The 23,644-nt window shown below is 40.3% G+C and overlaps 1 protein-coding gene across 2 annotated transcripts in view; it reads left to right on the top strand.

The window, feature by feature from the left end:
• The window catches only part of LOC124286844, a 71,883-nt gene that overhangs the window by 37,063 nt on the left and 11,176 nt on the right, over positions 1–23,644 (top strand). For both annotated transcript variants that reach the window (XM_046723286.1, XM_046723287.1), the window contains exon 2: positions 12,846–12,981. In XM_046723286.1, coding sequence (XP_046579242.1) covers positions 12,893–12,981 — 89 coding nt within the window. In that variant the 5' untranslated portion in view covers positions 12,846–12,892. The remainder of the gene's footprint in view (positions 1–12,845; positions 12,982–23,644) is intronic.

Here is a 23,644-nt window from a genome sequence, read left to right as displayed (position 1 = left end):
GCCGCATAATGACCACTTCAAATCTGGACTGACAACCCAAGTAGGTGTAACCAATGTAGGGTTTTATTGCATGTAATTTATTAATACTTACTTGGGTGTCCCACTTCTTCTGCATTAGATCGCGGATGTATGTTCTAATGCTGGCTTTATAATCAGAGTATGGGATCAGAAGTGGTGTCACAGATTTGTTATGTGCTGCCTTAGCAGCAATATCAGCCATTGTGTTCCCAGAAATGCCAACGTGGCTGGGTAACCAACAAAAGATGATGTCGCATTGGCCAGTAGCAAGTTCATTGTACAATTCAATAATTTCGAATAAAAGTGGATGTTTGCAAGGAAGATTTTTAATAGCCTGAAGACACGAAAGAGAATCAGAAAAGATGATATATTGTTTATATTTACGGTGTTTATTAATATATCTAAGAGCTGTTAGTATTGCGTTAGCTTCTGCTATGAAAATTGAACTGTCATTGGGTAATCTTGAAGATATTGTTTTGGACCCAATGACAGTGGCACAAGCTACCGCGCCACCGTCGTTGGACCCATCTGTAAATAAGGATTTCTGAGTATTATATTTATTTTTTAATTGATTATATTCTTGTTTATATTGTAAGTCATTAGTTACAGATTTCTTAAACTTTGTCAGAGTTAGGTCAACTTCGGGCCTCACCAGTTGCCAAGGAGGAGAAGAAAGAAGACGGGAAGGAGCTATATTTTCCAGCTCAATGCCGGCAGCAGAAATGAAAGGCTTAATTCTGTGCCCAAGAAGCGGAACAAGAGAAGGTTTTTTGTTGTATAAATCCTCATAGACGGGATGAAAGACACAGTTAAATGCAGGGTTAGACTCGCTAGAATATAGCTTAGTAATGTATTGTAAGGATAATTTTATCCGACGTTGTGTAAGAGAAGGCTCATCTGCTTCAACATATAGACTATCAATAGGAGAGGTTCTAAAGGACCCAAAGGCCTTGGTGGTGGATAGAATCAAGAAGTTTTAAGTTGCTTTTGCAGGATCCACCATATACGATGGAGCCATAATCAAGTTTCGAGCGGACCAATGATCGATATAGGTGGAGGAGGGTAGCTTGATCCCCTCCCCACTTTGAGTTGGAAACAACTTTCAACAAATCAAGTGCCTTCAGGCATTTGGCTTTAAGTGATTTAATATGCGGCAAAAAGGTTAAATGGGAGTCGAAGATTAGACCCAAGAATTTGGCCTCCTTAAAAACTTTGATGGGAGTGCCATTTAAAGATAGTTCTGTATCTTTATGCGTCTTATATTTTCTACAAAAGTGTAGACAATTAGTTTTGGTCTTTTCAAGACACCATTTATTTATTTTATTTAAACACAACTGCAATTGCCGTTCAATAGTATGCAGATTTTTACCACGACAAGAAATATTAAAATCCTCAACAAAAAGTGATCCATCAATTCAATCGTTTAAAACCTTGGATAAACTGTTTATCTTGATCCTAAACAATGTCACAGACAAAATACTGCCTTGAGGGACACCCTGATCCTGATTTTAATGATCAGACAGGGTTGAACCCACTCGGACTTGAAATTGTCTGTCATTTAAAAACTGTGATATAAAGAGAGGCAAACGGCCTCTCAAACCGAAATCATGTAAATCCTTCAAACTGCCATGCTTCCAGGTCGTATCATAAGTTTTCTCAAGATGAAAGAAAATTGATAAAGCATGTTGTTTATTAATTATAGCATTCTTAACAAAGGATTCTAAACGTACCAAATGATCAATGGTACTACGATTTTTCCTGAAACCACATTGAATATTGCTTATAAGGTTATTGGTTTCAATATACCAAGTTAATCTATTATTCACCATACGTTCCATGGTTTTACAAACACAGCTAGTTAGAGATATTGGTCTGTAATTCGACGGATCTGTATGATCCTTTCCAGGTTTTGGTATTGGGACTACAATGGCATTACGCCATGAAGGAGGAAATTCTCCAGACGTCCATATTTTGTCAAATATATCTAAAAGTGTCATCAGACATGGTTCTGGTAAGTGTATCAGTAGCTGGTAATGTATATTGTCATCACCCGCTGCAGTGTCATGAGCTTGCTCAAGAGCAGTATGTAGCTCATGTAATGAAAACACTTCATTATAATCTTCACCGTTATTTGATTTGAAATGAATTTTGTCTTTTCCTGTTGTTTCTGATATCTCTGAAACTCAGGGACATAATTTGCCGATGATGAATTTTTGGCAAGGGTTTCGCCAATTTTATTTGCAATATCAGATTTACCAGTTATCAAGTTATCACCATCTTTAAGATGGTGTACAGCTGATTTTGAACCTTTGCCTTTTATTCGCTGAACCATTTTCCAAACCTTAGACATTGGCGTGCGTGAATTAATTTTGGAGACATAATTTCTCCAAGATTGTCGTTTGTTTTGTTTAAAGGTACGACGCGCCTTTGCATTCAGTATTTTAAATTTATTTAAGTTATGGACAGTTGGATGATGGCGGAAATATCGCTCGGCCTTTTTCCTCGCTTTTCTGGCTTGTCTACAATCTGCATTAAACCATGGTTTTCGTACATGTAGAGTCGCAGAGGACTTTGGTATACACTCATCAGCTATTTCATTTAAAACGTCACCAAAAGTTTGAATGGGATCAGCTATATCACTGAAACATTCAGGTCGCAGTTTCGATTTACATATAATTTGATATAAAGACCAGTTAGCCTTCGAAAAGTTCCATCTTGAATACGATGGAAAATCAGATGGAGTTATTTCTGAACGGATAGTTGGGAAGTGGCCACTTCCATAAAGGTCATTATAAACAGACCAATCAAATTCATTCAGGAGGTTAGAATCTGCAAGAGACAAATCTAGAGAAGAATAAGTGCCAGTTGCAGGATGCAGATAGGTGCTTGAATCATCATTAAATATGAACAGGTCATTATTGGAAATGAAATCTTCAATTATTTTGCCTTTAGTATTAGTGTTAGTACTGCCCCAGAGTGGGTTGTGACCGTTTAGGTCACCCATAATAACACATGGCTTTGGGAGTTGATCATAGAGTGACTGAAGATCAGTCAGCTGAAGGTTCGATGAAGGCGGAATATACAGAGAGCATAACGTAAATGCTACACCCAGAGTAAGTCGTACTGCAACGGCTTGGAGATTAGTGTTAAGTGTAACAGGGCTGTGAAGAACATCCTGTCGTATAAGGATAGTAGAACCTCCAGTGGCTCTATCACCTGGAGGGGAAAAATAATTATAGGCTTCAAACTGACGTAAGTTAAAATTTTCTGTCTGTTTCAGATACGTCTCTTGCAGACAGAACGCTGATGGTGTTAAATCCTGGATTAATAGCTGTAATTCATTAAAATTTGTCCGGAGTCCTCTACAGTTCCACTGCACGATATTGGTAGATAGACCTATCTTTTAGGCGGATTAATTGGGGATCTACCCCGCACTGTTTTCGAGGGCGACAAGCTATATGCCCTAGAATGGACGTTTTCGGACACGTCCATGTCCTCAAGTGATCCGTATTTGTTAAATAACTTGATTTTATCATCTGACCCCTTGGGGGTTCTACCACTTTGTTTCTGTGAATCTGGCTTCGGTTTGCCTTTGTTCTTAACGATTGGTTGAACGTTTGACGTTGATTTAGACCTTTGAGTTGACTGAGAAGATGTGCCATGGTCACGAGATGGTTCTGATTGGACTTGGGGCGTACCAGGAAGTGGGTCTGCAGTTTGTGTAGATATTGCAGGTGACAAAATCTGAGGAGAATCCGTTTTGATCCAAGTCAAGTTCGTCTGACAGCTTACAGAGGATTAAGTTATTGTTTCTGAAGATGTTCTGGCTTTGGAAGCATAAGTTTCCTTAATTTCCGGTCTCAAGACAAGCTTTTTGGCATCGGAAAAACTGATATTTTGAGTAAACTTGATCTTATTTATCTCCATCTGCTGTTTCCAAATGGGACAGTCTTTTGAGAATGCTGAGTGATCACCTGCACAATTGGTACACTTCTTAAAGTTACTGACACAATCTTCTGTTGTATGTGTCTTCTCACTACAGTGAGCACACACAACAGACAATGTGCAAGTCATAACACCATGACCAAACTTTTGGCATTTTAAACATCTCAGTGGGTTTGGTATGTACGTGTCGACAGTAATGTTACAGTACCCTGCCTTTAGTGATCTTGGAGGAGTTGGAGAAGAAAATGAAAACAGATAAGTGTTTGTTGAAATGGTTTCCTGGTTTTTACGTGTTGTAAAACACTTTACATATAAGACCCCTTGATCTTTCATTTCTGAAACAACATCAAGTTCAGACATGTCGGTGAACAATCGATCTCGGTTTCTCTTACGATTCCTTTGCTGGTATTAAGTGTTCTGTGAGGAGATATCGAAACCGGAATGCCGACGAACGTTGCAGTACTCATCAGATTATTAGCCTGTCCCCTTTTTGCTGCATTCAATAAGCAGTGCCCCTGAACGTAAACGTTTGATGTTTTTAACATCACCAGCTATGCCTTGTATGCCTTTTTGTATAGCAAAAGGATTTAACTTCAATCTGGTGTTATCTTGTGTCTCCATCACTAAGAAGCGTGGCCAGTAATCAATGGACGTGGACAGTCGTTGGTCGCTATCATCTGGATCAGTGTCAAGTGGACGCTTTTTTTTTGTAATCGGGGTTTCGTAAGCCATGGTTAGTTTTTAATGGTTCATCATCCGAGCTCCCCACCCACCAGGGAGTATCACAAGGACAATGCTAAAAACAAGTGGATCTCCAGCTTGCAGCACCAAGGATACTCGGATGATATACTCAAGCAGAAAAACTAAAAGATTAATTTTTCCACCAGATTGGCCCATGAGCTATCGCCTTCTGGCACCAGCATCTAGGCAAATTTCTACTTTTCAGATTTTCAAAAAGCAGTGTAGAATAATAAACAAGCACAATAAGTTTAACAATATGTATAAAAATACCAAGCCAAAAAGTGAGTGAGCAATGAAAATAGAGTGCTCAGGGCTCGGCATGACCAGCCGATTGGTTGAACCGGGCCCATTCAACCACCCATCTAGGTGAAGTAAGGGGCGAAGTGGTGTGTTGGGCAAAGGAACACTGTTCCTGGAACCAGTGCCCTCAACCACCAGCCTCCCGTCCTCCACCGACACAGGGGCGCAACCCACGGCAAACGGGTTGGTGGACCAAATATTCCCCCGGGTCCACTACGGGGGGTTGAAGGGCGCTGAGCGTTACCCAGCACCCACCACGAGGAGGTGGCCCTTCATGGGTGCCGACGAGGAAATCCGAAAGTCGAAAGGCGTGAAAAAACACATCAAGCACGCCAGATTCAAGGAAGCCTTGTTCAAGAATAAAACGTTCAAACACCAGATGAACATGCTGAGAAGTGACGGACACAGGATATACACACTGAGAATCAGCAAGACCTCGCTGTTTCTCAAGGACACAAAACAATAGATTGCCATCGACGGAGTCACCACTTACACATACGGACACACGCACATATTAAATGAGTAACACACAGGCAATACATACATGATGGAGAAAATTTATTACAGCCCACGCGGGTACTGGAAAGGCGAGGACGCCATCCTGAACCTCGCCAAAGCAGCTCGAGTCTCTGAAGAGAAAGCCAAAGCCTGGCTTGAAAAACAAGCCATCTGGCAAGTCTACCTGCCGGCACCTCGGTACATGCCAAGAAGAAAGTTCGACATTTCGATGCCGAATAGACCTCCTGTTTCTCCCTCATGACAGGATGATGCGTAAAACCTACAAGTACGCCCTGAAAGTCGTCGACGTCGCCAGTCACTAAAAGGAAGCCGAACTGTTGACAACGAAAGATTAAAACGAAGTCGCCAAAGCCTTAGAACGCACATACAAACGCAGTCGCTTGACATGGCCTGCTGTATTGCAAGTCGATCCCGGATGCGAGTTCATGGGATCCGTGTCGCAGCTGCTGGCCAAACACAAACTCCAAATGAGACGAGGTATAGCGGGAGCTCACCACAGCCAAGCCATCGTGGAGAGATTTAATCGCACCTCAGCCGAACGCCTGTTCTCACACCAATACTCACAGGATTTGCTGGATCCTGGAAACAGAAACACGGAATGGGTCGTACGCTTGCTGCGAGTGGTGGCTGCCATCAACAACGAAGTCACCTGACTCGTGGGCAAGAGACCCGTCAAAGCCATCAAAATGAAATCTGTCAAATCATCGCCACCAGCAGCGGCATGTCGTCACGATAAAACAGAAAAATCATTACCAGACCGTATCAGCGTTAGGTACTTATACTAGCTGGGAGAATACGAGGGAGACAGCAGAAAACGGGCCACCGATCCGATATGGTCCATGAAAATGTACAACATCGACCTTGTCGACATCAAAGATGGAGAACCGAACTTGTACTACTTGACAGACGGGCCGCCGAGAGCATTCATCAGAGAGGAGTTGATGATCGTACCTCGCGACACATTCCGGTTTTGATCGCCCACTGTATGATAATTCATGATTATTTATGTGTGCTATTAAGATTGTGAAGACAACAATATATCAACCATCAATTTCAATTTATCCCGAGCCTTTTTCCCAACCGACCCAATGCTCACTCAAAAGTCAATATTTCATAAACTATTCCACCGATTTTCATCACATTTTTGCATGCACCTCAGTAGTAGTATACACAATGGGGGGACGATTATAGGGACTTCACAAAGGCTCAATTTTTTAAATTGAGCCTTTGAGGAGGACCTGTAATCGTATGCCAATGTGTATACTACTCCTTTGGAGCAGTGGATTGGACAAAACAAGACATCCAGAGTCTTGACCACCTGACCAGAAGGCCCACCACCCTCATTCCTCTCTCAATCGTTTATATATGACAATCAATTAGCGAGGTCGGGGTATGATTAAAGTGGAGGCTCTTCTGACAGAATTTTATTGCGTACTTTTGCACATATTTATTTATCGGATGATCCTCTGACGATGCATGTCAAGACTCATGATGAAAGCAAGGAATTCCACAGCTATTTTAAGCGAGCCAAGTTGTTTGACAGAATCTAAAATTTGAGGTAGATTTTGTTGATGGCGATGTACTGCTGGGCGGTACAGCGATGGCAGTAGACCAGGTGAAGAAATTCACCAAGTCTGCTCAGAGTCGGTCATTTGTGGAGAAGCTTTCTGAGAAACCATTGCATCGTGTGTACATGCAGTGTGTGTAACAAAATAGCATCCAACCGACTCCTGCGCCTGGATGAAGTCGGCTGGTCCTAAATGTGAAACTGAGAGCTTCCTTTTTGCTGCTCAGGACCAGTCACTTCCCACTCGCAATCGCCTGAATGTGATTCTTAAAGAAAATATTTGCATGAAATGTCGATTGTCCAACACCATGTCAGTGGATGCCCTTCATTGGCACAAACAGCAATCTTAAACAACATGATGGCTGGTTGCTTTTACTATCGTCTCCGCCATGCCTGTGGCTTTGACCCTGAGGTTCATCCATGGTACCACCCTAAACCTGTCCAGGGCGTCATAGAAAATGATGCTACAGCCTCAGATGAATTCCTGCCAATAAACCTGATCTTGTCCTTTTTGATAAAGCCAATGACTTTATGTACATCATTGAAATTTCTGTCCCTTTTGACAGTAACGTGATTGCCAAGATTCAGGAAAACCATGCTAAGTTTGCGGACCTCGCCTTTGAAATGTCCCGTTGCATCCCATGTTCATTGTCGTCTGACTCCCTATTGTTCTCAGTTCCCTTGGTTTGGTACCTCCTGATCTCCTGGTGCAGACCAGGAGATTCCCCGGGTTCTCCACTGGGGGCACGGAACTTCTGAAACTCTGAGTAATGCAGAAGGCTTCAGTGTTGGGGAGTTTACATACTCTCCGGAAAGTTCTTGTTGGGTTCAACTAGGCAGCGCGTTCCTGGGAGAAGTCCCATTCGCTGCCTGGGCTGCGTGTAGAGGGGACAAGGGCTCATGAGCTCATGATGAGCCTTACCCAGCATGACTGCCAGGATCACCCGAACCCTCTCTGCTGTATATTTCTCTTTATCTGTTGACATAATAATAATAATAATAATAATAATAATAATAATAATCCATTTATAAGGCGGCTTTCCATGCACAATGCATGCTCAAGATGCACACAAGAAGGAACACAGAATAGCGATGGGAATCATTTGGAATAGGCGAGACTGTAGATATCTTGAGATATGAGCGAAAGGAAGAATAGTAGCAGCAGAATAAGAAAATGTTCTATGACAACAGCGTTTAATCCAGACACGAGGGACAAATAGGAGTCGTTTGTTCTCTGATCTGAGAGATTTAGTGGGCTGGTAGATATCGAGGAGGCTGGGCAGATAGTCTGATGCCATTCCAGAGAGACTGACAGAGTTTAGTTTTACGCTGCTTTTAGCAATATTCCAGCAACATCACGGCGAGGGACACCTGAAATGGGCTTCACACATTGTACCCATGTGGGGATTCGAACCCGAGTCTTCAGCGTGACGAACGGACGCTTTAACCACTAGGCTACCCCACCGCCCCTTCAAGAGAGACACTTAAAAGCAAGACAACATAGTTTATAGGTTATTCTGTGCTCAACTGGGTGCCAGTGCAGTGATCGCAAAACTGGAGATGTGTGATCAGATTTTGGAGTCAGTGACACAATTCTAGCTGCAATGTTTTGAACACGTTGTAGTCTTGAGATCTCAGATTTTGTAGCACCGGCCAGGAGACTATTACAATAGTCCAGTCTACTCATCACCAGAGACAAGACAAGGATGGCAGCAGAGTCCTTAGTTAAGTATTTGCGTATATTCCCAATATTTCTCAGCTGAAAGAAGCAGCTTTTGATCAGATGGGTGACATGGTGATCGAGTGATGAACCTCCAAGTTTGATTTGCACCAGGCTCTCTCTGTAATTCTCCTGTCAACTTTTGCCACGGTACAGCGATGGGAGTAAACCAGGTGAAGTTATTCACCAAGTCTGCTCAGAGTCGGTCATTTGCGGAGAAGCTTTCTGAGAAACCATTGCATCGTGTGTACATGCAGTGTGTGTAACAGAATAGCAATCCAACCGACTCCTGCGCCTGGATGAAGTCGGCTGGTCCTAAATGTGAAACTGAGAGCTTCCTTTTTGCTGCTCAAGACCAGTCACTTCCCACTCGCAATCGCCTGAATGTGATTCTTAAAGAAAATATTTGCATGAAATGTCGATTGTCCAACACCATGTCAGTGGATGCCCTTCATTGGCACAAACAGCATATCTTAAACAACACGATGGCTGGTTGCTTTTACTATCGTCTCCGCCATGCCTGTGGCTTTGACCCTGAGGTTCATCCATGGTACCACCCTAAACCTGTCCAGGGCGTCATAGAAAATGATGCTACAGCCTCAGATGAATTCCTGCCAATAAACCTGATCTTGTCCTTTTTGATAAAGCCAATGACTTTATGTACATCATTGAAATTTCTGTCCCTTTTGACAGTAACGTGATTGCCAAGATTCAGGAAAACCATGCTAAGTATGCGGACCTCGCCTTTGAAATGTCTCGCTTGCATCCCATGTTCATTGTCGTCTGACTCCCTATTGTTCTCAGTTCCCTTGGTTTGGTACCTCCTGATCTCCTGGTGCAGACCAGGAGATTCCCCGGGTTCTCCACTGGGGGCACGGAACTTCTGAAACTCTGAGTAATGCAGAAGGCTTCAGTGTTGGGGAGTCTACATACTCTCCGGAAAGTTCTTGTTGGGTTCAACTAGGCAGCGCGTTCCTGGGAGAAGTCCCATTCGCTGCCTGGGCTGCGTGTAGAGGGGACAAGGGCTCATGAGCTCATGATGAGCCTTACCCAGCATGACTGCCAGGATCACCCGAACCCTCTCTGCTGTATATTTCTCTTTATCTGTTGACATAATAATAATAATAATAATAATAATAATCCATTTATAAGGCGGCTTTCCATGCACAATGCATGCTCAAGGTGCACACAAGAAGGAACACAGAATAGCGATGGGAATCATTTGGAATAGGCGAGACTGTAGATATCTTGAGATATGAGTGAAAGGAAGAATAGTAGCAGCAGAATAAGAAAATGTTCTATGACCACAGCGTTTAATCCAGACACGAGGGACAAATAGGAGTCGTTTGTTCTCTGATCTGAGAGATTTAGTGGGCTGGTAGATATCGAGGAGGCTGGGCAGATAGTCTGATGCCATTCCAGAGAGACTGACAGAGTTTAGTTTTACGCCGCTTTTAGCAATATTCCAGCAACATCACGGCGAGGGACACCTGAAATGGGCTTCACACATTGTACCCATGTGGGGATTCGAACCCGAGTCTTCAGCGTGACGAGCGGACGCTTTAACCACTAGGCTACCCCACCGCCCCTTCAAGAGAGACACTTAAAAGCAAGACAACATAGTTTATAGGTTATTCTGTGCTCAACTGGGTGCCAGTGCAGTGATCGCAAAACTGGAGATGTGTGATCAGATTTTGGAGTCAGTGACACAATTCTAGCTGCAATGTTTTGAACACGTTGTAGTCTTGAGATCTCAGATTTTGTAACACCGGCCAGGAGACTATTACAATAGTCCAGTCTACTCATCACCAGAGACAAGACAAGGATGGCAGCAGAGTCCTTAGTTAAGTATTTGCGTATATTCCCAATATTTCTCAGCTGAAAGAAGCAGCTTTTGATCAGATGGGTGACATGGTGATCGAGTGATGAACCTCCAAGTTTGATTTGCACCAGGCTCTCTCTGTAATTCTCCTGTCAACTTTTGCCTTGCTATTTTCGGGAGTCATGGTCCAAGCCGCTGATTTTTGAATCACAAACTTTCTCTTCTCTGGTGCCTGTTTGTACAGGAGTTGCAGCTGAGTACTGTTGAACAGATCAACAAGTTCACTCGGATCTGTGGCCGGATCGAGAAAAAGTGGGGATGTCAAAAGATCTGAACGAAATGCTTCCCTGTCCATTTTCTTAATGTCCCTACATCTAACAGTCATCTGGGGTACTGGTAGACGATCAACATTTAACCACACTGACGGTAGAATGATCTCATATCTGCAGATCCGTGACCCAGACGCACTTCACACAGTTAACATCATCCTTTTTGATGACCCAGTCAAGGATGTGACCTCGCTTGAGTGTGGTCTCATTTACATACCCGTGAAGATCCGGGGTAGAATAGGTCTTCAACAACCCATGCTTGCCACAAAAGGCGATTAGGCTTGTCGTAAGAGGCGACTAATGAGATCGGGTGGTCAGGCACGCTGACTTGGTTGACACATGTCATCGGTTCCCAGTTGTGCAGATCGATGCTCATGCTGTTGATCACTGGATCTCCGGTGCAGACTCGATTATTTACATACCACCGCCATATAGCTGGGATATTGTTGAGTGCGGCGTAAAACTCAGCTCACTCTCTCATTTATAAGTTAAACACAATTCTGAGAATTAAGGAGTTTTGACATTTTGATCATCTCTTGGTCAGACGGATTGTCATAGTGGATGTTGAAATCACCAAGTACAATCATTCGTGAGCGTTCCACACACACGTCTTCCAGCAGTGTAGAAAATTCATCGAGTTGTTTCTTCTCGATGGTGGAGGCCTGTATATTGCAATTATCTTTGTTGTCATGCTTCCGACAGTCAATAAAAAGTTTAAAGATTCAAACGACATGTATTGTCTGTTAAAATTAGCAGGTTTTTGTTTATGTTCAGTGTTGATCTAAATATAACAGCAAGTTACCCCACCCCTTGTCTCACGTGGCAAATGTGAACATTTGTATCTATGGGGCGTCATTGATGCTACTTTCGATTCATCACCAGGAGTGTTTCAGTTGACACAAGTACATCCACCTTGGAATCAACAATCAGCTCAGCTTCACACTTATTTCCAGCAGATTGAACATTTAATGAACACATGTTTAATTGTTTGGATTTGTTTGGAGTTGGTTGGTTAGCACACTGGGTGATCACACTGATTGGTCTTTGACATCAATGTCAGAAGGCATTTTATCACCAGATAATACTTACACATTACGGTTAACGTTAGGCATGCAACTAATCAGTCGTTCTAAGGAGAGCAGAGTCAATGAGAGTTTTCAGATAGTTTTCTTTGCCAACAGGCGATCAGCAAACGTGAAACGTACCATTCCTTTTCACTTTGAAATGCTATTTGAATCTGTCTGTGACCGACACTGACATTATCTGATTTATTGGCTACCCAGTCACGTTGTCATTAGGGAAACGTCTAAGGCATTTTCTGCAGCTACTTTAAAGTTGAGAACTTACTATCCAGCAGTACTTTTCTATTCACTGATCTTAAATCTGCTATTTGGCGGGAAAGAGATAATAAAATATGTATCTACCAAGTTTCGTGGCTTTAGTCATCAGGATCAAGTTTAACTTTCTTTTAACCTGAATGGAGAGGACCCCCTTCAATGGGTTCCTAAACATAACAACTGGAACTTTCCTCCAGGATTCCGCACACACGTTTCGTTCTTCATCTTCCAGTCTAAACACTTTCACCCAAATATACTTGCACGGAAGTAGCTGTAGGCTGAAGCGTCTATTGTGCTTACAGTGCTTACTAATTAACTAATACAACTAGTAATTCGACTACAAAGATAACTGGTCAGAGAACTTCGATCATTTACTAATTTAATACTATTTATTGTGTGTGTCGTATCACATGTGGTTATCTGAGACAATCAGAAAGAGTTTCATAATGTACACGCTCTGCGTTGAGAAGGTTATAGTAATCATCAGCGGCACTCTGTGTCGATTGCAGGAACCATTATGTGAGCATCATTTTGTTTCATTTTTCAGATTTCTCAGTCACTGTAATGTAAAACAACCCATGGATTCCCGATGAGATGTTACTATGTAGTTACTGTGGCGAAGATCTCCCACCAGGGACTCAATGTGGTGAGGGAGAAGAGGCGTATCATGTGGAGTGTATCACGTGAGTATAGTGTGTCTGTCGTGTCTCACTTCTGTGTAGGCTTTCTATTCAGTTCCACTTGTATGTGACCTCATTTGGACTGAAGGAGTTTAACATGTGTTCGTCATCAGGTATCTGAATATGTCAGTCTCCTGTATCTGAGAGATAAAAAATATAACAAAAATAGGGAAGTGTGAACTGAACCTGTTCCATAATAATAAAACTATATTTCCTTTCCTATATTTTATTAACATAGGAAAACTGTCACTTGGTCAAATATATTCGATATGCATATAATGGATAATAAAAGATACACTATTATACTAAGATGAGTTAAGGAAGAAGCGTAGATATGTCATTGCCTATTGGACCCTTCCAAAATGAGTGTGTGAGAGAGTTAAAATGTATAGTCACTTTGGTAATAGTGCAGCCATATCGTGACTAAAAAGGGTCATATTTAGATAATTTACAATGTTACATCGTAAAATCTGTCTGCGAAGGACAGTAAAAGAACTACAATATCACAGTTATATACTATTTAGGACAGTACAACATAAAATTGGGTTATAGATTGCAAGCAACTGACACTTTCAAAAGAAAACCGTTACACTCACCAGGGGTTCCCTCTCACTTAGTCTTCCTAAACAGGTCTTGTTAAGACAACATTACACTATGGCTAGGTGAGAGATGCGAGCCAGGTAATTAGCATTAGCCACTGACGCGGGAGCCTTAGTTCTAGGGCTATAATCCATATCTACAATGCGACACGATTGAAGATGTATGCAAGTGTGTGTATCGTTGAAACAAGATGTATTCTTGTACCACTATTAGTGTACAGTGGCATTGACAAACAGTGTTTCCCCTACACTTGTCTCTCTCAAAACTAATAGATATTACAACAGTCCTTGAAAGATAATGCAGTGTCCAAGTTGCTGCATGTAAATGAAAAATGTGAAGAAATTCAAATAATACTATACCAATGTGTCTCACTTTAATACAAAATTCACGAATCTCACTAACTGAGCATTTTGTTGATACAGACTATATGGCTCTTCTGGACATGCGTTATCAATACACTAACCCTGGTCAGCCAAATCCCACTCTGGCTATGTGAGAGACCTGCTTTGACAGAATCTGGCTAAGTGAGAGGACACCTTACCAGGAGCCAAATGCACAACCCCATTCCACAACACTTGTGTCAGAAGTGATACAGAGGTCCGTCCTCATTTACAAATATTTCCTCAACCTAAAACAAAATTCAACGTTGCGTCCGACTTCATCTTAAGCATGAGTTTATCAATTCCCATCGAAAACTGATGATACCAGGTACCCCCGTGGCAGAAATTGCAAACACATGCAAAGGCAAAGCAAAAGACAAACACAGAATGCCAAACTGGTGATCTCTATGTTGGGAAGGGCGAGAACTCTCCTTTTGAAACTATGTATGCCTCTTGCTTCCTGTTTGGTGCCCGTCTCAATGTGTACTGAGATTTAATGCCATATGTTTCTTCTTGTTTTGACAACATGATGTTGACAATATTTTCCCATACATTCACCATTTTACAACTGTGACCAATTATTAACTAATACATTAGTGAAACTTTGGCAAAACATACTTCTCATCTAATTATGTGCCCCGATTCCAGAAATGTCAAGAAAAGAAGACTTAATTTCAATTCAGATAACATGGAAGATTACAATAAAATATTTTTCCATGAGCTCAATGCTGCTCTTGAGCAGGCGCACGTCACCGCTTCAGGAGTTGATAGCATAAGAGTTTCTTTATATGATATTATGATTGTCCCAATAGCTAAACGTCATGATACCGGTCGACCAACGTACCTGACAAGCTGCGTTGGAACGTACAATAAATGCTTATTAGTTTGGTACTTAGAAACCAATAACCTAATAATAGACATGCAAAAGCAGAAGCGTACGTTTAGAATCATTTTTTTTTAAATACCATAATCCATAAACAACATACAGTTTCTTTTTTATCGAAAGGCACACTTACTACATAGAAATATGGTATTTTAAAAGACTGATGATTTGGATTGCGAGCCCATTTGCCTCCATATCTACTTAGTTCTACCCTGTGTGACCATCAAAATCATAATCAGGGTGTCCCGCAAGATACTATGTTGTCTGTTATATTGTTTAGTATGAACACAGTCAACACCGCAGGCCCGAAAACCGGCCAAGACATCTGAGCTATGGTCGCATAGATCTTTTTGCCCTGACACGATGTTTCAGAACTTTTGTCACAGGTGGCAAGCTTATATATTATGTCAATGATATTCTATATTTTAAGCATAAATAGCGATTTCGTGTTTCAAATGTTCAGAAGAGCAATATGTAACCAAAACATTTCAACTATGGTATCGATTGCTGTAAGGTGATTCGGGTTAGAATTAGTCTTCAGCAACCCATGCTTGTCGTAAGAGACGACTAAATCATTTGTAGCTGGAATATTGCTGACTGCGGCGTAAAACGCCAACCAACCAACAACAATGCTTTCAAATCTATCTTCACAGAATGGATCCAGGGATCCAGAACAATATCTAAAAGATTACGAGATGACAGCTGCATTTTCACAACAGAAGCAAATGCCATATTAACAGCGTTAAAATGTATCAAGAATAAGTGTAAATACAAACAGTTCCTATTTTTTCACATTCTCTTTCATACTTCCAGTCCATTATAATCTGCATAAACCTGATAAAATCCACTTTTAGCTTTAATCCAACCTAGTTCTTTAGTACAAGGTTAGATTTCGATGACTTCCAAAGAGGAGCTTAAAGTCAATACGGAATGCAATAGGAAGCCCGTCTAGGGATTTATAAATAGGAGTCTGACTAAGGAGTTGTGGATTCCATTTATTTCAAGCTCATATTCATGGATCTGAGAATATCATTTGGTGCCAAGATAAAAATATATTTGAAGGACAAGAACATGTTATTAAAACTGTCAGGAACACCATACACGTTTGTGGCCTCAGCTGAACCGAGCAGTGATATTTTTAACGTGCACCACAAAACAAACGTTGTTCAGAATACGACGTACATACATGTCGACAGTGAGAGGATATCTGGAAGACAGCCAATGTCGCAGGGTCGTATATACCTCCGACATAGTACGGGAGAAGAAATAGTTCTATCGTTTACAGGCTGGACCTCTGTTGTCCTTTGGTCTGCAGACAATTAGTGTTCTCCACTCGCCACACAGCTTTTAAGAGAAAACACTTCAGTATTTTCCTGGTACGTTTCTTTGAAACGAATGATCCAATGACCTAAGATTTCAGCATACATAAAACCAATCACCTAGTCTAAGATTTAGGTGATTCAAATTTAATTCCAATAATTAAATTCATGAAAGGAAGAAACTCTGAAACCACTTGCTGGTTCTTGTTGTCTTTGTGAGGTGACAGTCTGCACTGCTGCTACCGCGGTATACCACCGCGTAAAGTCATCTTCTAGTTTAGAAACAACGCCTTCATGAAGTGAGCCCAAGAACTGGACACTATTAACACACTGGACACATTAACACACTGGACACATTTTCCGATCATGGCGTGCCTATTATTGTTGATTGTGCAAAGACCCCTATTCCACGAAAGGCCGTTGCCATTATACTGCCCAGAATCTCTAGATTATGGTTTTTGGTAGAATGTTCTGGACAAATCAGACATACTGAATTAACATCTGAGGAACGACACATGGTGCCTGCAATACCTTCCAACATCAGCGAACCACCAGCAATGATGGTTTGGGTTATTCGACATGATGCCTACATCTTCAAGGCATTTGTGTTAGTGAGTGAGTTCTATAGTCAAATCGGCAATATTTCAGCCATAACGTGACTAAAACAGGTCATACGTTAATAAAAGATACTGTTATTGTATAACATCTGTTGACAAAGGACAGTAAAAAACCACGAATATCACAGTTAGAGATTTAAATATAGCATGCAAGTTAAAATTTATATCACTGTTTAGGTCAATGCAATATGCACGGGGTACAGATCACCATACTAGGGTGAGTGAGTAGTTAAGATTTAAAGTCACATCGGCAATATTTCAGCCATATCGTGACTGAAACTAGTTCTAAATTCACAATACATACATATGATATATAAAATCTTGTCAACGAAGGACAGTAAAATAACTAGACTATCACAAAATGAGTTAAAACTAGCTAGCAAATATCTTTAAAAGTAGAAAACTGCTTTTGGACATTACAAAGTAAAATTGGGCTATTGATCACCAACAATTGAAGGTAGATCACCATTCGAGGGACCATAGGGACTTACAGCACTTTTGCTACCTGCATGGACCCTATAGTTTGGCATGAAATGCATGTGGACCCGGTTTCTTGTAAATATATCTTCATCCAATGATCCAATCGATCTCAAACTGTGCAAGTGGATGTATTGTCAGACAACCTAATCACATTGTAAATCACCGATTTTATGCATTAAAGAATCTGTCTATGTAACTGTCAACAAAATAAACAGCAGAACGCAGACTGCTTGCAGAGGGAGGGAGCCGATGACCTGTAACAGCAGCAGTGTTGGGGTCATAAAGGTCAACGTTCGTCAATGTAGGTCAGCTATGCACGTGACAGGTATGAAGACGTGTCACAGGTCGTGAGTGCCAACTAGGTGGGTGCCAACCGTTAACCATCATACGGAGTTTGTTTCTCTGAGTTGTTCAACATGAACCACAAAACCCATTAGTGAGAATTTTTCTGTGGGTTAAAATCTTTAAATTTGTAATGTTAATGTCATATTTTGTTTATGCAGTACCTAAGTGAAATGCATTTAAAGAACACAGAAAGTATATTTTACACTAAATCATTAATCGGACCACCTATTGTTAGAACCCAACAACTGTTAAAGCCCCGTTCCTCAAAATAATGTGCTAATGGCCTCTATAATCATGCACACTCATTGAAGAAGAAAGATAGAATGAAGACAAAAGTGTTATGTTTTGATGTCGTTCACATTCCAAATTAAGCAATGCATTTCTAATAGCTTTAAGCATATAGAAAGAATAATTTTATGCGAAATGAGTCTTCATGTTACACTCATAATTCGTTGGAATTAGTCAGTGCTGTCATTGTTAAAAGAAGTTGTATTTCTTGAGCATATCTGGCTGGATACCATTATTATCTGTAAATATAATAACTGAATTAAACTTCATCAAGTTCACTCCATTCTTCCACAGAGGAGTCAACAGTGTCCTGACGAATGACAACTGGATTAACTGTTTGCTCCTTCAAGCCATCTCTGAGCCAGTACTCTTCTCCAGCTTCTTGACATGTTCAACACATGCATGCCAGCGTGCAAGTCAATGTCACATATAGCAGTGTTGGATTAATGTGCTTGACATCATTCAACTTGAATGATTGATTTTCCGGGCCACTGTACTTTTAAGGTCGCCCCAGATAAGTTCGATTGGGTTGAGATCACAGTGGTAAGGTGGTAATCTCAAGACCTTATGGCCTTGTTGGCGTAGCATGTTGTCAATGTTATATGTGGGTGGAGGTTTGTTAGGTTTAATCAAAGAGTACAACTGTGGTTTAGTGGCCTTAATTGAAAATTGTATATTGTTATTTGTTAGCCATTGCTGCATATCTGACTTCTTTGTATTGGAAGTTGGGCACCTATTGTTTGGATCTCGAACACTGTGATAGGGAGCATTGTCCATGACAACAAGGCTTTTGTAAGGCAGAGCTGGCAACAATTGTTCCTCAACATACTGTGTGAAAACCGTTGAGTTCATGTCTGTATGATAGTCCCTATTTCTTTGACCGAAATACCAGATCAAATCCAGGTAGCAATCCACGGTGGGAACCAGCATGAAGAACGATTAAACGTTCACCTTTGCCTGTTGGTATTTTCCTACCATCACTGGGATCAGTGGGTAGCCACTGTCTGGCAGCAGTATGGTTTGCTTTGACCCAGGTCTCATCCAGATATATAGGTTCGAACCCAACCTATCTTGCCTGCTTAATTTCTCTCAGATAGTTACACCTTATTTTCACAATATCAGATCTCTCACACATTACAAGTTTCTGGTTTGCTACTTTCTTGTACTTGTATCCAAATTTGAGCAGTAGTTTGCTAAGCATAAGCCTAGAAACATTAATGTCGTGATCCTCTGCAAGGATGTGTTTTAACTTTCTTGTGGACAGGTGTTCATTTCTAAGAAATAGCCGGCGAATGACATCTCTGATGACAATTTTCATGCCAAGAGCAAAAGTTGTACGTTTCATGTAATCCGACACCTTATAAATCCGTTTGCTCTCTTTTTAAAAAAAATTCAACACATTTCTAATTAAACGTTTAGCATCATCTGAATAAGCTTTCATGATGACAGCTAGAAGTAGTCAATGTGAATGATCCAAACGGTCTATCACTGTGCAGTGCACAGGTAACTATCATGAACTGCACGTGCATTTACCTTTATGACCCAACACTGCCGCTGTTACAGGTCATTGGCTCCCTCCCACTGCAAGCAGTCTGCGTTCAGCTGTTTATTTTGTTGACAGTTACATAAACAGATTCTTTAATACAAATGCATAAAATCGATGATTTACAATGTGATGAGGTTGTCTGACAAAACATCCACTTGCACAGTTTGAGATCGATTGGATCATTGGATGAAGATATATTTACAAGAAACCGGGTCCACATGCATTTCATGCCAAACTATAGCTGGATTTATATCATCCCTTCAGCTGCTGACTAATGTAGTCGAATTTAGCCATACATTGAAATTACAAAAATACTACGTTTCAAGAATCTGGTAAGTTGAAATTTACTTTAAATGTTTCGGGACTTACGTACCCTCTCAGGAGGAACCATACTAGGGACCATGAGGACTTACAGTACATAAGCTGCCTTGATTTAGCCTAGCTGGATTTACATCTCCCATTCGTGTTGGCGATTGTAAACAAATTTTGCCATCATATAATATCAAATTCACTTTCAATGTCTCAGGACAATAATTCAACCATCTGTTGATTTAAACTACCAATCATACAACATTTATCTATACTTCCTTTGAAAAGTCCAGACTCACTTAAAACACTCTCTATATGTTATGTATATATACATGGTAACATAAAAATATTGATTTCTCCACAAACCTGGGGGAACCAACTGCAAACCTTATGCAGATGAATTGCACGAGGATCCTGCATCAAATTGATGCAAATCATTTGCAAATATTGTGCATGTGAACAGCTGCGTTTTGGGTAAAGTTTTGTTAAGAATACGCCAATTTTCACTGATTTTTATCATTTATTGAAGTCATGACAATAATCTTTTTAACGTTACGAATTTTTTTTACGATACATCAGTTCATGTGTAAACAGTACCTTTAAACAGTATGGAATAGTTTGCAAAATTTAGTTTAGAAAAGTCGCCTGAAGTAAGTGGCTATATTTACAATCGTGAGTCTAAACTTATGAAAGGAATAATATTTATACAGCATTTATAAAAAAACATTGTCAAACAATTCTATTCCTTTTAGAAATGCAATAATTAAATGAGAAGAACCTGCACTGTTTTCACTTGAATGTTTACCCTTTGTGATGGAAAAGTTCACACACTGAAGCAGTGCATGCTTGATCGTGATTTTTGCGTCTCAAGGGATTGAGAATGAAAGATCCTCACCTTTTAATAAATATTCTTAACATCGTCTTTGAAACCAATAGTTGGTTTATCTTTGCATAAGATGACGAATGTACAATCTAATCCCTGTTTTATAACGGTGGTGTCACCAGGCGCGATGCAAGCAAATTGTTTCGTGTAAGCGCGATAGGTTCGAAAGCTTTATATTTAGATAGTATTAAGGGCTTGCCAAATCTTTTTTTGCCCAACCAGGCTCTTCGTCTAATGGTAGCTACGCCCCTGGTCACAGCACCAGAGTGCTGCCTCAGCAGCAGAATCGGACATTGAGTTACCAGAAATTCCAACATGGCTGGGTAACCAACAGAAGACGATGTTGTATTGGCCTGTAGCAAGATCATTATATAATTCAATTATTTTGTTTAAACGTGGATGTTTACAAGACAACTTTTGATAGCCTAAAGCGACGAAAGTGACTATTATATATTGTTGATATTTTGAGTATTTATTGATATATTTAAGAAATGTTTATATGGCGGTTGCTTCTGCTGTGAAACCAGAGGTCTTATTTGGTAATCGTGAAGATATTGTTCTGGGTCAAGTAACAGTGGTCAAGCTACTGCCACCACTCTTGAATCCTGCAAATACAGATTTGTATGTGTTTTGTGACCTTCTAACTTATAAATTCAGTTGTTTCTGATTTCTTGAATGTGGTCAGTGTTACGTCGGCTTGTGGCCTCACCAATTGCAAGAGAGAATACGAAAGTAGGCGGAAAGGAGATGTATTTTGTAGCTCAGTGTTAGCAGCAGAAAGCAAAAGTTTAATTTGTATTCTAAGAGATGGAATAAATTAAGATTCTTCTATTATACAGATCCTCATATAGAGGATTCATACCACATGTATTGTAGGACTCATTAGAATATAGTTTTGGGATATACTGCAAAAATGATTTGATGTTTTAAGATGGCCCATCAGCTTCGACGGAAATACTGTCAACAGGAAAGGTTCGAAAGCCAAGACAAAATCTTAGACCTTGATGGTGGACAGAATCAAGCAGTTTGAGGTTGCCTCTGCAGGCTTCACCATTTACGATGAAGCCATCAAAAATTTTGAGCGGATCAGTAACCTGCATAAGTGCAGGAAGGGAGTTTGATCCCTTCCAACTTTGAGTTAGAAACGACATTCAATAAATGGGCATTTAGTTTTAAGTTATATATTATGTGGAAAAATGTTTTAAATAGGAACCAAACATAAGATGCATTTGGCCGCATATGGTTTTATGTTGTTTATAGTTGTGTAGAAATGTATTCAATTAGATTTTGATTAAGATAATATAAAGCCTATTTCAAGTGAATGTTAGTGAGTCACATTTGTAACTCACTTTATATTTTATGCATATTTTTACCACGACAAGTAACATTAAATCCATCCATGAAAAGGGATCCATCTCCTGAATCAGTTAATACCTTCGAAAGACTATTTATTATCTCTATACTTAGTAATGTGACAGAAAAAATACTGCCCTGTGTTCCCTCGGACTCGAAATTGCCCGTTTATGAAAAACGTAAACTGAGACCCCTCAAACCCATATCATGCAAATCCTTTAAAACACCGTGCTTTCAGTTAGTATTGTATGATTTGTCCAGATCAAGAACGTGTTGTTCGGATACAATAACATGTTTAACAACGGATTCCATTCGTACTAAATGATCAGTAGTCCTTAGACTTTTTCCGGAAACCACATTGTATGTGTGATAGGTTATTGGTTTCTAAATACAAAATGTACCTGTTATTTAGTGTTTGTTGCATGGCTTTACAAATGTTAAAGATGTTGGTCAGTAATTAGATGTATAATCCCCACCAGGCTTTGGTATTGGGACTACAATGGCATTATGTCATGAAAGTGAAAAATTAATTTAAGTTCAAACTTGATCAAATATATTTAGCAGTGTTTCAAGACATGATTCAGGCAAATGTTTCATGAGCTGATAGTGAATACTATCAGCCCTTGTTGCTGTATTATGAGCTTACTCAAGGGTGGTATGGAGCTAATGTAATGAAAAAATATTCATGATGATCTTCACCATTGACTGAATTTAAATATATTCTTTTCCTCTACTGTTGTTTTTGAAACTGATGGACAGAAAGTTTGGCTGGAGGTTTGCCATGTGTATTTGCAACGTCAGCTTTATCAGTTAATGCATTATCACCGTCTGTGAGATGGTGAACATTATATTTTAAACCTTTGCCTTTTATTCGCTGTTTTACGTTCCACACCTTGACATCGGTGTATGAGAATTTATTATGGAAGCATACTTTCTCTCAGATTTACGCTTATTCTGTTTAAATGCGCTTCAGGCAATGTCATTAAGCATAAACGACTATAAAGGTCATGCTTTAAGTGTTTCATATAGTTTCATTTAATTACTAATCAACTTTGGTAAAGTGTTTTCTTGAAAAAGGTTGAAGTACTGTAAAATTATTGTCCTCCCGAGAGGGTACGTAAGTCCTAAAACTTTCAAAGTAAAATGTAAATTTACCACATTGTTAACGTAGTATGTTTGTTGTTTAAACTGCCGGCCTAAGTTTCCTACAATCGCCAGCAGCTGAAGGGATGGTGTAAATCCAGCTAGGGTCCATGCAGGTAGCAAAGTTAATGTAAGTCCCCATGGTTCCTAGTATGGTGACCTACCTTCAGTTGTTGGCGACCTCTAGCCCATATCTATTTTGTATTGTCTTTGTAAATGAAATATCTTTACATTTACAAGTAGTTTTAGACCATCTGTGATATTCTAGATAGTTTACGGGCGGTGGGGTAGCCTAGTGGTTAAAGCGTTGGCTCGTCACGCTGAAAACCAGGTACAATGTGTGAAGCCCATTTCTGGTGTCCCCCGCCGTGATGATGCTGGAATATTGCTAAAAGCGGCGTAAAAACTCAGTCAGTCAGTCTAGATATTTTACAGTCCTTCGATGACTGATTATTTAATAACTTCTATTTATTGTGTAAGTAACACTTTTCTCGTCACTATATGGCTGGAATATTGCCGA

This window comes from Haliotis rubra, unplaced genomic scaffold (genome assembly GCF_003918875.1).
Source record: "Haliotis rubra isolate DU_JTF1 unplaced genomic scaffold, ASM391887v1 Scf393, whole genome shotgun sequence".
Classification (NCBI taxonomy): Eukaryota; Metazoa; Mollusca; class Gastropoda; order Lepetellida; family Haliotidae; genus Haliotis; species Haliotis rubra.
The sequence above is the reverse complement of the archived record's forward strand: the minus strand, read 5'-3'. Positions and strand labels throughout refer to the sequence as shown.